The sequence below is a fragment of the Aquila chrysaetos genome, chromosome 20 (genome assembly GCF_900496995.4).
Source record: "Aquila chrysaetos chrysaetos chromosome 20, bAquChr1.4, whole genome shotgun sequence".
Taxonomy (NCBI): Eukaryota; Metazoa; Chordata; class Aves; order Accipitriformes; family Accipitridae; genus Aquila; species Aquila chrysaetos.
Genome location: NC_044023.1, coordinates 3,535,008 through 3,553,760, shown reverse-complemented (window position 1 = coordinate 3,553,760; position 18,753 = coordinate 3,535,008). Strand labels below are relative to the sequence as shown.

General features: G+C 36.9%; 1 protein-coding gene across 3 annotated transcripts in view; it reads left to right on the top strand.

The window, feature by feature from the left end:
• SLC6A11 (solute carrier family 6 member 11) overlaps positions 1-18,753 on the top strand; it is a 109,928-nt gene that overhangs the window by 43,705 nt on the left and 47,470 nt on the right. For all 3 annotated transcript variants that reach the window (XM_029996100.2, XM_029996099.2, XM_029996098.1), the window contains exon 7: positions 8,782-8,916. In XM_029996100.2, the coding sequence (XP_029851960.1) occupies positions 8,782-8,916 (135 nt within the window). The remainder of the gene's footprint in view (positions 1-8,781; positions 8,917-18,753) is intronic.

Here is an 18,753-nt window from a genome sequence, read left to right as displayed (position 1 = left end):
TTTAGTGTATGTCAGAACCTAATGACTGGTGCCTTCAGTGAGAGCTGGAAGGCATGTCTAGAGTAGCTAAGAAATCAAATTCATTTAGTGCCTTATCAATCCCCCATTTCTGCCTGTGTAAACTCAGTAACAAAACTGGAAATTCAGGTACTAGTATGGGATAATTCTGATCCACTGTAAATTATTTTCATAGAAATGGGATTGTCCTATATCAGGAACAGTCATCCCATATTAAATGTTTTCCAAGCAAAATGCAGGTTTCTGTTCATATCTGTAACTAATATTGGTATCTGGCTTGTTGGGTATAAAGGCAAACTAGATGGCATTCAGAAGTCTGAAAATCCTGGAAGGTTCTGAAAAGGAACAGCTTTGATTTGTAAAAGCTTGAACTTTTTAAAGACCTTTTCAAAATAAAAAAAAAAAAAACATGCTCAGTTGATTAATTAGTCCTAATTTATATTTAAAATTCTTCCTGATTGATTTTTAAAGTTGACTTTTACTTGATTAAATAGCAGTCTTTGATTTTGAGATATTTGTGGCTCTGCAAATTCCCTACTTGATGGGAGCTCTACATAAACACTTTTGCTTGCAGTAATGAGCTTAGCCAAGATGCTGAAGTTTGCTTCCTCCCTACCAGTCCTCCTCTCCCTGCCCACAACCACAGAGCAGGTCTTCCTCTTTGTGCACTTGAATGTTAACCAAAACTATAAATTAACATTATTCTCTAGATAGCCATAGTTATACCATTATTTCATTTGCCATTCTAGTTCAAGGCTGGCCCATTTATGGTAGAGATAAAATAATGAATTTAAATGAATAGCCTCTTCAGGGTAAAAAAAACACAAAACAAAGCAAGCCCCCCTAAACAAAACAAAACCCCACTACACCCTATAGGTACTAGTGACAATATACCCTGATTTTTATCATCTGATTGCTTCTTTTGTGTTTACATTGGTAGAGCTGTATCTGCTTGCCAAATTGTAGTACTCATTTTGCTAAAGGTTTTCTGCAGCTTTCTGCTTTTGGAAATTACACTACAGACCTCCCCTTGTTTCACAGAATTATTTTGGGCATGCTGTTTTTACAACTGTTGGAATTTTTGCATTGGCAGTGTATTAACAATGTATTAACAACGTGACAAGCACACTTTCTAACAAATGGATAGCACACACTTAGGCATGTTAGTGTTTAGAATTGTTGCATCCTTTACTTTTTTTATCAACGTAACTCCTCTGAGGATGCTCAGGCAGTTGGTAAGTATAGGATGAATATTGAGTTTGGACAATATAATTTTGGAGACCGAAGAACAGCAACACTGGGAGGATGCAAGTCATCACACTGAGTTCCTGAGATTTCTCTGAGTTGTATTTACTATAGGTATTTATCTAGGAAGTAAGTCTTCCTGCTCTCCTCCTTTGGCACTTAATGACAGTAAAATATGCAGTAGCATTGATGAAACAACATGACTAACAGTCTCACAGTTTCTTAGTTCAGTCTGTGTCCCTGTTCAGGCCAGCAAGGTTAGCATTGTGTGGATTCACTAGTGAATCTTTTTGTACACTTCAGAGCAGGGTCTCCAAAACCTACTATAGACTTATGCATTAATTTGTAGACTGTGTAAACTTAGGGTAACCGTACAAATAGTTTCCCATGAGCCTTAATCTAGATAAAGTAAGTCTCTTCTCTTGACCTGAATCAAACTTCACTATGAATTTGACCAAGGCCTATTCAGACTGGAATGGATTCTTGAAATATGTGGAACTGTGATTTAAAGACATTCTTTCAGGATGCAGCCCATCTATTATGATCAGTCCCACTTTTTTAGAAGCTGTTGGCATGTTCTTTGTAACTGATTAGGTCATTATTAAGCTGTGCATGCATATGGTCAGTTCAAGAAAGAATCTGGTTATCTGCTTTTACCATTATTTAGTGCTTAAATGCAGGCATTTACATAACTGATTTAAATAATGTAATAAAATTAACTGCTTCTACGTGTTATATAGGCACTTTTGTGTGTTCCAGTCCCCATGATTGGGCTTAACTATTATGTCTGCACAGAGGGGAAATTCTGTTCCAAAAAGCACTAATTAGTCTGTGTTTTCCGGTTCTATGGATGGGGCAGTCTCTGCAGAATCACTGAAACTCCCTTCTACTCACATAGCAAGGTTTATTTCTGAAGGAAATGTAGGGAGTTTTGCACCCTCTCATTGTGTTCAAACACCGAGTTGAGAAGTAGGGATAACCAAGGAACTGAGGTGTTGCTGTGGGTGCGGTGTGAAGTGCACCAGTTCTGCAGTGTAGATATAGCTATGCTCCAAGATATTTGTCTTGAAATCTCTCAGGCCATATTTATGACCATTTCTCCTTAGTTTCTCTTGGTAGTCTAACAAATTAATCTTTTGGGGCAGCAGTATCTGTTAAATTAGGGAATTTTTACCCAAATACACAGAAATCTAGCTTTGTATTTGATCTAGGCAGTGTATTTTTTTGATTAAATATGAGGCCTGTAGACCCCATCAAAATAACCAACAAGCTTGAAGAGCAATATTAGAAGAAATAAGACAGATCTTGATTTCAATGGTCCTGGGCAATCTGGAGACAAAACCAGCTGTGGTAATTAGCTGGGAAATTATTTCAAGTAACACATATTTAGAAAACTTGATCCTGTTTAAGGAATATTTATGGGGAGAAATAGCTCATCATGTAAGTGATTTGTTCACTCACTTCAGCCGGTAATGTGAGCTGCTGCAGTGCATTAATATTGTCTGTCTTTGGTACTTTTTCATTGCTTTCCAATTTTAGCTGTATTCCTGGATTGGCCTGGTAGAGGTTATTAGAGCACTAGGGTCCTCAGCACTGAGTCAAAACTTCCACCATATTTTTCCTCCCCTCCTTTTGGAACTTTTGTCTACAGGTAGGCAGTCTTCTGAACACAGATTATGTTGTTGAAATGGAATTTGGGAAGTGCTGAAAAGTTCATAAAGTCATACCCAATGTAAAGAACAATTCTTGCTGAAAAAAAATAGGAAAAGGCGACATTTTTCATCCATTTTTAAATATTGAAATGAAGCTTATAAATAATGACTTTGGCTTGTTAAAGCATTTTTCAGTCAAGAGACATCTCCCTCCACGCATTCACTAAAAAAGAATGCCAAAACAAAATGGAATAGAATGTAATTTTTTTGTATTGACTCAAGATGAATTTTGGAGTTGAGCTTTCATTTCATTGTAAAGGAAACTGTTTCACCTTGACTCAGACTTTTATTTACTTATTGCCTTTATCACCACGTGGATAAAAATAAGGAATTGCACAGCTCTGCTAGATAGAGATTTTTCTCTGTCCCAGCCAATGACCTCAGTGTGATGTGGTATTAGTGTGTTTATTCCTTTCTGCTGTTATTGTGTGATGTAGGATCTTGTTTCCTGTGACCACTGTGCATTTAACAAGGTTCTTGCATATCTTCATTAGATGTCCTCTTCTGGCCCCTATTTTCTAGCTCATCTTGCATTCCCGTGAATTTTTCCTCTTAGATACTTACTTCTCAACTCTCAAATATCTTTAAATTTTCTTACCTGTTGGTTTTTGAACTTTCTGCTCCAAGTGAAACTGTCTGCACTCACATATGAATCATTAGTAGCTTAGAAGAATTTCTGCAGTGTGTAAGCAATCTGGTTAGGGATGATTCACAAGATTATTCTGGAGCAAATTTCCCTCTGTGGATAAACAACACAAACAGAAGATGATGCTGAATAAATCTATAAAACACAGAGAGAAAATAGAAAAATCAGCCATTTTGCTGATTCTATCCCAGCCCCCCCCCCCCCCCCCCCCCCCCCCAATCTTACATCATACAAATCCACTTATCTGGTATTCTGTTGGGTTTTTGGTTCAGTTTCTTTTTCTGCATGTGAAATTTCAGTTTCAAAAAGTAAGTAGATCTAGACACCCTCCCCCCCTTTTGACATACTTTTTAAAAACTTGTGAATCAGCTGTCATTCCTTTATACCATTTTATACCATTTTTCTTGTAAATGCAATTAATGCTGAAAATCTCTCTTCAGTTGTCATTTGTATGTCCGTAGTTGCTATAGTGTCACATCAGCAAAAGACTCTTTTTCAAGCAATGTTATATGGAAAATTTCACAGTATGCTATGGTGGTTGAAAAAATCCTTTATGGTGTTATTATCTGCTGTTAACATCTAGTAAGTTAGAATTTGGTTGAAACTGGAAAAATATTAGTGGAGCCAAGATGTGTGGGTTAACTGTGGCATGTAGAACTCTTTCTAAAATTTTGAAGGAAATCATGCCCAAATTGGTAATACCTGAGTGTGTCTACAGACACCAGAGCAGCCAGACAGTGGTAAGATAATTATATTTCTATAGTTGTACTAATATGCCCTTCTGCATCAACATTGTAAAGCAGGATAAAAATTACTCTTTACCCTGTCACATCACTCAGGTAGTGAAATTTTGGTTCCCAAGCTGTTTCTTCACACAGGAGTGTACTGGAGCTTGGGCATAATTTTCTTTTTTTGTCCTGTGTAGACAAACCTCGTATGTCACCGAGATCTGAAGATTGCTCAGCAGTCTCCTCTTAAAAAAGGAAGTTGGTGGTGTCGATCTAGTTCTCTGTGGTTACGCTGTCAACTAAATAAATAGGCTAAATGATTAGCCGATATACTGAAAACACTGAATGAAAGATAAAGATGAGCAGGGAATGGCGTCAGGTCTTATTTTCCATATAACTCTTCTAATACTGAGTTTGGGCAAATTGCTGACAATTCTTGCATTGACTCTACTTGTGTTCATAGCCTAATAGAGCAATAGAGGACTTTAGGGGAAGGGGATTAGCAAGCCAGTAATTTTCTGAAGCATCAAGTGAAATTTTAAACACTTTTATTCCATTTATAAAATGCAGTTGGTTCATTATAGTGCAAACAAGCTCAAGCATCGCAGCTTGCAGGAAAGAATTCCCTCAACTTCCTAGCCTCAGAAAGTTATATTTTGTCCACTGAATTCTGGTTCAGTTATGTTCACAGCAAGAGTCAAGCAAAGGATTAAAGTTCACTACTTCATGACTCACCCTGCTAAGAAGCTGCTGTGAGGTAGTGTGTGAACATCAGGCTGGTGTGTTCTGTAGTAGCTGTAGCCAGAGCAATCAGTTTTTAGGCTTTTACATTTCTGTGGGGGTGTGGCTCAATTCATTGCATGCAGGGCTTCTTCCTTATTCTCAACAGATTTATAATGTATTTCTTCTAGATTTTCTCTCAAGCCAAGTCACCTCCACTTGAACCTTTGCAGCATGATCTGGCCAGAATGTTCAGAAAAGCACCTTTTCGTTTAGGACAAGATGTTCAACAGTCCCAGTAGCCAAATTTGAACCCATGCGCCATATTTGCACTTTAAAGATACTTAGGTATGAAAAGATGCAAACTGGCAGCTAGTTCAGTTCTCAAGATCTTTATGGTGCCTTACTCATGAAATCATTGCGTAGATACCTAGATATCTTTGTAACTAACCTTGAGTGATACAGACATCTAAGTCTCTTATGGTTTTGGTATTTAAAGTTCCAGTACTTGGTACTTAACTTACTTCCAATACTTTGGTATTTAAAGCTCATGGCAGTCAATGAAATATCTATTCTCAGGATCTCTGGTCCTAATGCACTTTCAGTTAAGCACCTAAGTATGCTTAAGAGCTGTTAGATGTCCCAGTAGGTGCCTTTCCACATACTTGTATGTCTAAATATCTTTGTAAATTTGTCTTTCAATTATATTGTAATAGGAGAACTTGGTGCAAAAACTAGCATGCCAGAAATTTTTATTTTGTTTCCAACTGCTTAAACACTGGCACTGCTCTGACAAGGGTTTAAAAAAAGCATTTTCAGCATTGGAATGCAAATTAACATACCAAGCAATTAAAGTCAATTAAAACAGGATGCAGTGTAATTAGAAACAGTTGTATTCACATTTATATTCAGAGAGGTTTGATGTGTTGAAAGAAAAGAAAACAATTCAGGAAACTTTTAATGCCTACAGATGTGATGATGATACTAATAATGGCATTTGATTTCTAAAATGCCCTATCCTCCCTCACCTCATGAGCTCTTGAGAAGCGTGATAAAACGCGCAACTAATGCACTGGATGCAATGGAATTAAGTGGCTCAACATGCTGTGAGACTCGAACACCACCTACAAGTGGTGGCCTTCTCTCCCCTTTCTGAACACAATACACATTACCTGTTGCAGCACAAGAGAAGCTTGCAGTTTTAGCAGCCTCATTTGGCTGTTTGAGCGCTAACACCAATAAATTGTCAACAGTGTCAATGGGCTCAGGAAGGGTATATCTTTCCCACACATGGTTCCTGGGTATCTCTTTCATTGTTGTTCTGGATATCTGCATTAGTATTTCTTGCCAGAAATATTGAGCCAATTGCGCTCTATTTATATCCTCTTTCTGCATGGTAACCAGAAAGGAAGGAGAGTCCTCATTCCTCTAAAGCTGAGGCACAACTATCCTCATGATAAAAAAAATATGCTAGAGGTTGTGGTTCTAGTACCTCTAATACTGTTAATAGGTGTGGATGGGCTGTGGAAGGCATTTGGAAAAGCAAACAGAAAACTGTGAAGTATAACTCTACAAGCCTGGATGGCTGCTGCAGGATTACAGACTACTGTACAAGAGTACCTTTACCCGACCTGTCTTGGCATAGAGATTAGTGGTTGCAGCTCTTCCTTGATGGAGCTGAGTGAGGAAATACACCCAAAGGAACCTGGGAACAAATCTGCCCCTACAAAATTGCGATCTGTTTACTGATGTAAAATGTTTCAAGGCAGTGGCAGGGTGCGCAAGGTAACAGGCTGCAAACCAGTACGGTTAATAAAGCATGATGCAATGAAATGTTATTCTTTAATGTTATAACAGGTATTCGGGTGCAACACCTTCCATGTCACCGAATGCATGTGTCTGCAGACTATCCTCTATTAAAAGCAACTACTGATTTAAAAGAAGTAGAGAAAAATAGCTGGCAAAGAATTAAATACAGAAACATGAAAACCAGTTGCTGCCTACTCCATCTTTTCCACCCAGTATGACTCAGAGCAGGACCATGTCCATTCTGTGTGTTTCATTTTTACTTCTCATTAACTGACGATCCATTTTTATTTGAAACTTAAATGTGGAGAGCAGTCTCTTTGAGACGAGATTTATTTGAACTCAGCCAGTCATATCAGTTTGCATTTCAACTAATAGTCAGTTATAATAAACGTAAGGACTGGGATAAAGTTTTCCATTTTGCATTTTATTGACATATGAATTCATCATTTCCAGCTTCTGAGACTTATAGAAACATAATGGTTGTCTCAATTTCCTGGGAAAAGCATGGTTTGTATTTGCAAAAGGGATAAGACACCTGAAAGATATATTGATGCTTACCTCCTGTTAAGGTGAGTGAGAGTGAAGTGTCTAAATATGTCTTGGGCAGCTGGATGTGTTTGGAGATCTGCAATGTGATTTTGAGCTCCTGATTTCTGAGTGTACCAGCTGAGGCACACATCAGATGATTACATTTTTAGGGTTAAATACTCATTACGGTCTGAAAATCAAATTTCAGTACATTAGTCATGAAAATGTGTTTGAGAATCCTTTCATGGGTGCATTATCTGATGTACCTCTTTCTTTTACGTAGGCATAAGACAGATAATGAACTTTGAAATTTAAAATGCATATTTTTGAGGGCTATACAGGTTGTATTTTTTGCCAAATGATTTTCCCCATTCTTGCAGCTTGTTAAGTAATTTTGACTTGTGCAAGGCAGATGAATAAGAGTATCATCTCATATTACGATATTTTATACCTACTCTGCATAGGCAGATATATGTGTGTGTGTATATATACATACATACATAGCTATAGAGAATTATGGAGAGTTAAGTTATGTTATTATTTAAAGGAAATATTTATAGTGACATGGAATTTATCATTTAATCCATCTCCAAGTATGAGCAGCTATATATTGCTGTCAGGTTTGTGATTGTAAAATGGGATCAATTCTGCTCAATTTTTCCTTTAGAAAACATGACTTCTTGCAGGTTTCCAGAACAGCTGAACTGCTCCTCATGCTGAGAGCAAACTGATTTCTGAAAAAAAATGAGGCCGTATATTGTGAAAGCAGAAATTGCTGGGCTTGAGCACTTCAGAAATTTTGCCTGAAGGTTCTTTGCATGATAAGGGTACTATAGCAAATTGCAAGGAGATATATATAGCATTTAACCTTTTGGCTTGATGAAATGTTTATTCCTCAAACACAGACATGCAGGGAAAGCAGTCTTATGAGACGACAGGTAAGTAATTACTAGGTGACTGAGAATTCATGGTATATGTTGTTATATAATACATATAATATAATGCAATTAATTACTTGCTATTATGAGTCAATTTCCCTGTATCTGTGTTTGCAATAGTATGTGGTACAGTGTACAAGTACACTATAGTATAGTGTCTGGTCACCAGTCACAAAGAGAGAGTAAATAATCTACTTACAGAGAGCTTTCCAATCTCTCCACAAAAAAAGTGTTGACCTTTCCTACAAGACGTAAATAGTTTAGAAGAGAATATGGTTGGAGGACAAAATTCACCTGCACAGACAAAGGCATCAAAAGCTCTTTTCCTCCAGAAAAGGTTTTGGTTTTATATCTAATTGCAAAATGGATGTGAAAATGAGGTGTTTTTGTTGCAGTTGGAAGAAAATATTTTTCTAATGTTTGCCTCTTCTTGCTAGGTTGTATACGTAACAGCCACATTCCCCTATATCATGTTGATGATTCTTCTGATTCGTGGAGTAACGTTACCAGGTGCTTCCGAGGGGATAAAATTCTACTTGTACCCTGACCTTTCTCGACTGTCTGACCCACAGGTAGGATCATGGTCCACATATTTATTTTCCTCTGTGACTGGGAAAAAATGTAAGGGTTTCTTGATTTTAAAGTTTGAGTATAGGTGATTGCTGGATAGTTGTTCATTGTTAGAGATTTTGAATTGTGGATAAGGGTGTTAAAGCCATCAATGCTTACATGTGTTGGAATAGATTATTCTTTTAGTAGAAAAGTACCTTGGTTGATAAATCAGAATTTTCAGAAATGCTGAGTTGCAGTTGTTGCTTCTGCCACAGAGGGGCAAGAGCATTGCCATTGATTCAATGGGAACAAATTTAACTGAGACTTATCCATTTTACAGTTCTCTGCTCATTCTAAATCTCAGTCAAGATTAGTAGAGAAATTAATCATTCTGACAATTGTTGTCTTTGAAGCAGAAATCTCTATATGCAGTCAAGGAGGAATGAAGCACTCAAACTAGGAACTCTGTCTTTTTTGTTGTTTCCAGAGTAGAGTTGAACATGGAAATACTGGATTAAGTTGATTTTTTTTTTTTCAGTGACAGATGACTACAATAAAACAGTTATTATATATCATTTGTCTGATATCGAGGAGGGAAGATGACACAAGCTTTACAAAACCTGACAGGTTGCAGACAGCATTTTACTTATCTGGTTTGGCAATGTAAAAGGCATTATACGGTGTTACTCCTAGGGCTATTACAACATTAAATGGATCCTGAGATGGAGATAGAAAGGAAGTTTGGGGATATTTGTCAAAATTAATTTTTTTTAATCTGCTTACTGAAAATGTGTCAGCATAACTTTTTTTTAACCTCTGCTTGTGGAAAATGTGTATTTTGTTGCAAAAGACAATAGAGGGAACCCTTCAGGTTATTTCCTTGAAGTGTCTGAAATGAATGCTCATATAAAGTTAACTTTTAAACAAGTAATATTTCTACATAAAAAACAAGCTAGAAGAAAAAGATTAATTTAAAATATTGAAAATTTTAGGTGAAAACTTAATCATGTTGCCAGTTTTGGACTCGACAATGTTTCCATTGTTCTATGTCGGCATAGATGGGAAGTGAAAGAAGAGTTGTGGAAGTGGTGTTAGAATGTCAGTGATGTGCTATGGATTTCCCACGGCTAGCTTGCTTACAGGTAGCCTCCTCAGTTCACCTGAGAAATTAGCACAGTAACGGAGAAAAACAACAGGGTTCTCTGACACGCTCCGAGTTATTTGTTTGCAACATATAATAGACTGTAGTAAATACAGCAAGCCAGTCCAATTTCAAGTAAACCCCATGCGTCTTAACTCATTTTAGCAGAGACAAGAAATTTGACTGTCATATGCTTATCTGAGAACAGGGATGGCACTGGTTTATTTTGTCCAGTTTTAACGAGTGCTTCACCCCGCTGTATGGTTCTGAAAACTGAAGTTTACCCGCTGCCTTAACAAAAAGTGTTCACTGCATACTCTTTTCTTGTACTACACCATGATGACTCCTCCACCTGCAAAGTTTATCGATCTAGTGTGAATAGGAGGCAGTCCTGCTGCTTAAATGTTGATTCTTTCACTTGTCCAGCGGTGTGTGAGAGGACCGTTAACAGGATTTTGCCCTGTGTGTGGATTTTTCACAAGCCACTGACACCCTTGCTTCTGTTTGTCCTTGAGGGAGGGCATGCAAGCTTAAGCAACATGATTGTCAGGCTACAAGGGGGTTTTATATGCCTATTTACTATACTGGTTCCATTTGTAAAGAAATACATTGTTGCCATGACAATTTCCAAAGCACGTAGTATTAGTCTAAGCAGTCTGTGAAGTACAAAGCACTTAAGACACGTGTGCATGTATCTGTTTGTCCCACACATACAGCTCAGCTGATACTAGAATCTCTTTTGGGAAGGCTTGATGGATTGCTTAAACAAGCCAACTTCCTTCTCCGTTTCAAGGAGACTTTAACTGACACATTGCTGTATTTCAGCCTTAGTATTTTAAGCACCTTTTTGTAGGAAAGAAGCTGAAGTAGAATGGACCATAATAGAGAGTGTGAACACTAATACAGGTAATTTAATGGTAGTATGCATGATGAAATGGTTTTAGAGTATTATTTTTGTGTTGAAAAAATGCTATTTCATTGAAATAGAAGTATTTTGTTGAGACTAATCAAATCAATTTTTGAAGAAAGATTTCTGAGTCTATGGGCAGGATCTGTGGTCAATTTTCAAGAAATAAAGGAAGTTTAGCTTCTCAGTCTTCAAAATAGAATTTGGCACAACTCATTTTATTAAAAAAAAGTAAAGTGGAGTTAGTTCAGCTTTATTACAATTTTTAATTGGTAAAAAGATAGATATATAGAGATTTTCCATTTTATGAAAATGTAGAACTTAATAATGTTCAAACCCATGAATTTTTTGCATCAAACCCTTCCCCCCCCCCCCCCCCCCCCCCATTCCATAAGCCTCTTCTCAATTTGTTCTAGAGATTTTTGCTAAGAAGCAAGTATAGGACAAGTGAAGTAACCTTGATATTTGTGCTTCCAGTTTTCAACTTTACTTTTGTTTATTTGGATTTACTCTGCAATATCAAAGCATAATGCGTGTGTACTAGCAGAAGTTGTTTTCTTCTTTAGTTGGAGGTCTGTTTAAACAATGTTCCAGAGAGACTACTGTGTCTGTATTAGGATAGCGGTATTTGAACCACAGTGCCAACTATGTTTACTGTGGATTAAATAAATTAAGTTTCTCTTCAAGGCTCACTTTAGTTTGAAGTTCTCAAATCTTTTGTCTTTGTGTAATTTGCATTCCATGGTTCATTATAGCTTTCTAAGCAGCTATTCATCTGTCTTTTCAGTTCCTCTTAGAGAACACAGCACTTGAAAGCTATTTCATTTTTATATTCTATCTTTTCAGCAGACTGAATCCTCTTGGTCTGAAAATGCCATCTTTTGTCCTGTGTATCTGTAGAGCTCATACTGATCGGTTTTCATTATACTAGTGGAATACTATATTTAACCTTCAGAAATGCTTTGTTTCATCAACAGTAAGGTCTCTATAGACTTCATGCTCAAATTGACTTGAAATATGTTCCTCTACCTCAATCTGGAAGATACAGGTGCTGTTTATAGCTTAAGTATGGGGTCTTTCCTGAGTTATAACACACACAAAAGAAGTATTTTACAAAGTTAATAGGATTGTTATGGTTTTTTGTGTGCAAGTCTGACTCAGAATATGGTTCTTTGTCTCTCGACAGATTTAAGTCACTTAATATGTAATTGTGTGTGCTATGTACTCACTGCTCCTTTTTGGGGAAAACATTTGGTTCTTCATAATGGGATTTTCCAAACAGTTGTGCATGGAAGAGGTTAAATCAGTTTGGGACCAGCAGATGTACCAGTTTGATGGATCAAGGAGTAATAGTATGGTCAATAATGTGGAAAACACACACATGTAAATTTAAACCCTGCTGTAGCAGTGGATTCTTAAAATGAGGATTCTTAAAAATAAAGCAGCCTTGTTTATTGTGTGCTTGTATGCTAATAACTGGCTGTTACTGTTTTTTTAATTACAAAAAAAATTGTTTTAATGAAGATATTCATTATAGCATCTGTAGGGGTGAACATGTCAACATAGTCAGAATTGCACTCTCCTCCGAACAGTTGGTGCTTACCAAAATCTTGAACAAATTTAATTTGGGTTTTGTGACTGAATTGTACATGAGAATACTTTTCTGTGTGGAAATAATACAGGTTGAACTTTCTCTCTGATATACTTTCATGTGAATATTAAGCACAGTAAATGAATGACAGGGCAATTTACATATAAGGTACAGGAAAATCTGAGCCATCATAGTTATGATTGATTTTAAATTTGTCTGATCTTTTATTTGCAGTGGGAAAGTGTTAAAATTGCAATAAAACTTCTGATGGCAGAAACATTTCTACAACTCACCTTTAGTAGCTCAGCTATGAGAGTTCGGCTATTAGGTAAACATGACTCTGTAGAGCTTCCAGGTGTTTTCTATGGGTCCTCTTGCAATGGGTACTTCACCCAATTTGAAAATGGCTTCCAGAAGTTTTCCCAAAAATTTCCCTGGCACTGAAATTTGGTTGGCTGGCTTGTAGCTCACTGGATCTTCCTTCTTGCCCTTCTTGATTATAAGTACCAAAACATGAATGCACAGCAACGAGCATTAATTTAACCTGCAAAAACCCTTACCCTAGGTAAGTCTTATAGTACAAAGATGACTTTTTTCCTTACATTGCCCTGTCTCAAAAATTTCTTTCTTCCTGCATTTTCCTGTGTGACACTTAGGCTAAATTTTCATGTTCTGTGTGTTTATAGAGAAAAAGAACTTTTTAATACATCTGATATCTGTTTTAGGGAAAACACTTTTTGTGGTAGAAAATCATTTAGAATAAATGAACGTTCAATTTTATATTTTTTTTTGCCTGAAAATTGTAGTTTTCATTGCATACTCCTTAATTTTCAGGTTAGCATGAGTTTATTTTGCTAGTTATTCACTCATCCTTTAACATCATCTTAGTATGTTTGAGCATATGCATAAAATTATACTTTTAAAAAAGATGGTACTCACCAAAGCTGTAAGCAATTGCTATCCAATTAGGCTAATTATAATATGCATATGTGTGAGACATTTGGGAATACTGTATAGGTGTAGAGATAATATTTTCTTAAATCCTGTTCTGAAAATCCAAACTGGAAAAGTATGTGAGAATTTACCTTCCCTTAACTCTCTATTTCCAATGTTTAATAACGCAGAGTTGTTTTAGCAATGAGAACTGAAGCAGTAATGCCACTGTGATTCTGTACAAAGAACTCTTTTCTTAGCAGTAGAAGAAATAACCCAGATTGATTCAATTTTAGTACATGCAGCCTGGAAGCAAGCAACTATCACAATTGTATCGCCACCTTGAGGCCAAATGAAACCTATGTTTTCAACCGGTGGAGAAAATAAAAATTCTCTCCTGGCTTTGAAAGTGTAGGAAACTGTTGCAGTTAAACAGAATTGTTAGGGCTCTGTTTTCTTTCAAAAAAAAAAAAATGTAGAAGAAATTGTGATTTCATTTTTGGGAGGTTTCATGCTCAGAAAATCAAGAGAACTGTACGGATTCCTGAGTAGTGGATTTTAGACCTGTATTGTATCTATCTAAGCATACTGATCCTTAAAATTGGAAGCTAGGAATTTTCATATGTTGGCAATGAAATGATATCTAATTGCTGGAGAATTTTTTGATGCTTTTATTTGTTTAGAATGTGATGAGTGATAATCTCACAGTCTAATGAGAAACTTACTTCATAGGGTGCATTCAGTCCTGGATGGTAATTTTTAAGCATAGTTCTTGGAGAAAGGGTTCAGAGGCAGGTCACATGTCCTAAATCTTCCCAGACTTTTAATACCACTAAATCTTGTAATACCTTCAGCAATTTACTGCATTTTTGATTGTTATAAGCATGCAGCCATTAAAAAAACAAAAAACAAAAAAACACAATTAACTGGGAAAAAATAGTAGTGATAAGAGGAGGAAGATATCCAGTTCCCATCACACTCATGCAGTTCTGTTAACAGCTGTGGAATTTACTCTTCTTTTTCGGACCAATTTCTTCCCATTCTCTTTATTGTTTGCTTCATCAGGTATTCACTTTCTGAACCAGGCAGTTGTGATGCACATGCACGTGAGTTGCAGTAAATTTTAAAAAGGGTGAAAGTGAAATGCCAGAAATTCATACAAGAGCCATAGGTATAAAAATCCTTAGCTGTCTTTACTATCTGTATAACTACAACTCCCACTTTACGCATGTATCTTTAAAAAACAGTCTGTTCATTTGATATAGAAACTAAATTTCAAACCATTCTTTCTATGAAAGGAGAAAAATATTGCTGCTGATTGTGAGGGTCTCATGTTGCTGTTAAGTAGTAATCCCCTACCCAAACTTTTAAAATTTAAACTTGCAAAAGAATTAATTCTTCTCAAAGTCTGCTGTTCGCACCATCATTACAAATTACTGAGATTTTAAATTGTAAGCTAAGTACAGGATACAGACTGGTACGGTGTTTAGAAACATTTTGCCCTACAATGTAGTTTATAATCTCCACAATGAGGAAGTATTTCATTTTAGTATGTACTATAGGTTTTGCATTACAAATTGCTTATGTGGTTTTAAAGAATAGGAAGACCAAATTGCTGTAATGCAGTGTTCTTGCTGAACGGGCAGAGGTGTTCAACAAAGCCATAAATCACTCCTGGGATGGATACTATTCCCGCTTTCCCCAAAGAAAGACTGAAGACAAGCTTGGGAGCACATTTCATTTCCCCTGCTCAAAGGAACATACATACTGCTCTCTCGCAGTGAATCTGTACTACAGTGATTGGCACATACATTTCAAAAGGCATGGGCTGAAGACATTCAGGGTCTTCTCCTGTCTCTGCAATGCATGGAACAGCTTAGCATTTGTTCACCACACAAGTCATTACATTGTGCAAAGATTTTAGGTGTATTTAAATATGCTGTGGGAAAGACACAATCTAAATTGAATGTATCATTGCTAAACTGTTGGTATATGTGAGTGAATGTGACATACCTTTTTACGCCTCAACATACAACTCTGTTTTTTTTTTCAACAGCATAATAATGTGACTATTAATTTTTACGTAGCAGATGTGGTTTCGGAAGTCCAGTTATTGCTTTGGAGAGTTATTTCAAGCCCTGAACAAATAGTTTGCCACCTCCTTCCCATGGTTTTCCCTTGTGTTTCTTGCTATTGCTACACAAGCAACAGCAAGCTGAGAAGGCAACATCAGGTTTTGGCAGTTAGGAGAGACTTGCTGAAAGAATGGGGTCATTTTGTAATTTCCCTGGGGCTTCTAGGGCACATGAAATCTCTTCCAGCTATCCCTGCAACCCCTAGCAACCTTGGCAATGGAGAAACATCACCTGAGTTTCAGGGAAGCTCTAACTGCACTTTAATATTAGACTTTATGGCTAGTGCGATATGCCACTGGAGGGAGACAGGATCCACACATTAGCTCTGTGTATTGGCATAACAGGGAGAGATTTTTCACTGTTTACAATGATGGCACCTGAAAAGAAGTACTAGATAAACTTGAAGAGCCATTTTGTGCGTAAATTAATTAACGTTCTCAGGAACATTTAGGGAATTGCGAATAGTATCAATGACTCCAGCCTGTCAGCTGCTCTAGAAGTCAAGTCTCCTAGCAAGAGAAAAGCTGTTGTTAAAAATTCATTTGTTTCAGATTAAATTAAAAATTGGTACAAAAAATACTAAGTGATATATGGATATTAATGAGTGAATAATAACAAGGGACCTTGTGCTGCACAGTGAGGAGAGTCGGTAAGTGAGGCAAATAAATATTCTATACTATTTCTGGGACAGTCACAAGAGGTGTAGGATGCCATATAAATAGAGGCACTGGAAATGTATAGTTATTTTACGAATTGCTAACAGAATTCTTGTTAATGTTGTTATTCCGGAGGAATGAGAGAAAAAAAGAAAAAGAGAAATTACTACACTAGTGGAATGATATGCAGCTTGCAGAAAAACTGTTATTTACTGTTTAAAAAATTGAGTGCCCCTAAAGATTATTCTTTGAAGACCTGTACAGAAAAATTGCTTTCTAATACCCCAGACATTTCTGAGACTCTTTTTATTTCCAACCTAGAACTGGAAAAACAGTTGAATTCTCAAAACGATCCAACAAAAAGAAGGCTGGGCAAATATCTGCAGAAGTAGCAATGGCTCAAATGTATTGTGTACACCCCACAAACTACCATTGGAGAGATGCCGTGCTGTAGGCGTTGACTGTCAGCCTGGCAAGGTCTCTACCTAAGGGTTTTACAGTAAAAGGAGTTGGGTTCACACATTTTTTCCTCAGAAGTAGCCTAGAGGAGATTGGTACTGAAGTTCTCCCCTGAAGGTGGTCTCTGAACTAATAGAAATACCGAATGAGAAGGAGGCAGAAAGGAACAGAAAAGGTGCCTTCCTCCAGGGTGGTATGAGAAAGTTGGGGACTGCATTGAGCTGTGGGCTATGTAGGCATCTTACAACTACATGTGCCTTACTGCTGCTCTGCCCTCTTCCTACCATGCTTTTTGTATCTGCTAGCACATAGTTTATATGACACTTGTGCATATGTATGTGATTTATTTGGAAGGCCAGTGTGGAAAAGGGAGAAAAAAGTGATAGAAAGCAAGGAGAGGGAAGCTGGGAGGAGAAGGTGGGAGGTGACTGATGACAGTTGCTGGCACACCGCCCTAATGTATGTGGGAAAACAAGCTGCCTCTCCCGTCGTGAACTGTCACCAGCTGCTAGGCAGCTCACAGCGAGGATCCAGATCCAGGAGAGCAAACTGGAAATGAGATGTGTGCATTGGCAGCTATGACTTTCTTATGCTCTCTACTCTGAACATCTATGCTACGTTGTTGACTATTCCTACCTTACAGATAAAGTATCTGCACTGTATTAGTATAGTTTTTGTTTAGACCATTGAAGCTGGATTGATTGTTGACTATTTTACGTAGCATTGCATAGTTGTTTCTTCCTTATGCTTTATAAAATGTTTCTATGCGTGCACACATATATACACACTAACGTTATATCATCAAAATTGTCCATGAAGATAAATGACAGGATGGGAAAGTCAACATGTTTTCTTAACTTCACATTCTGCTGTGATGCATTACGTGACTTGTGAATACATTTCATATTCTTTCCTCTGAAATAGGAGTCTTTTAAGAAATAAATTTATTCCTGTGTTAATGTTAAATTCCAGAAAATTTTGTAATACAGGAATTCCTGCAAAGGTCCTTCCTTAACTATGTTCACAGTCTTAGATTTCCATATGCTAACATATTTTCCTATATGGATGTTTATAGACAGCTACTTCAAACACTGAGGCTCAAATAAACTGAGCATTCTGTGACCTTTTGCATCAGAATCCTGGCCACAAGAATATCTTTTTATGCCATCAGAGAACAGAGGCAATAACATGTGTTTTGTCACACCAGTGCCAACCAAATGCTACTACTTCAATTTAGGACTGTAAATAAGGGTAAGGAATGAAAGCATCTGACTGTCACAAAGAGAGAGGCAATAAAATCCATTGAGTAAATTTGTTACAAACTTGGCAGGAAATCATCAGATGTTGATGCAGTTTGGGATATGGGTTCACCGATCTTTCATTCATTTGTTTATTGTCAACCCATGTGAACTTTTCAGAGAACATTTGAATCAAGAAAGTGCAGCTGAATTTGTAAAGAATGGGAGGCAGAATCTGGTTCCTGGTGATTTTGCATGTAAGTTCTGTGTTCACATATTGACATTTTAGCAAAACAAACACAATACATTTCACAAAGACCAAAGCTTTAACAAGGGTTTTTATTTTAAAGAGGTGGTTTCCTTTTTTTATTTTTACTATTACATTTGGAATCAAAATCTTGTTTAGGAATTAAAAGTCAAATGCTGCATTTAAAAATAGAGAAATAACATTTGACTTCTCAAAATAACCTTTCAGGTTTTGACCAATGCTTTTACTGTTTGACACAAATTTACAAATAATGTAAATTAAACTGAATCTTCATTCCTCTGCAAAATTAAACATTTGATCAATGCCAATACTTTCAGTAGCCCCCTTAGTGTCAAAAGTGCAGGTCCTGAATACAATTCCTAAATGGCACCTTTTTTATTCTAGTGCCTTTTTTTTATCTTGAACTTGGTTTTACTTTGTTTCTGCCAACTCTGTGGCATAAATGAAAGGTTTTTCATTGCCCAGCTCTCTTTAGAAAGGACTAGGCTCACAGCAGAATTTTAGTGAACGTTGAGTGGCTTGTTTACTA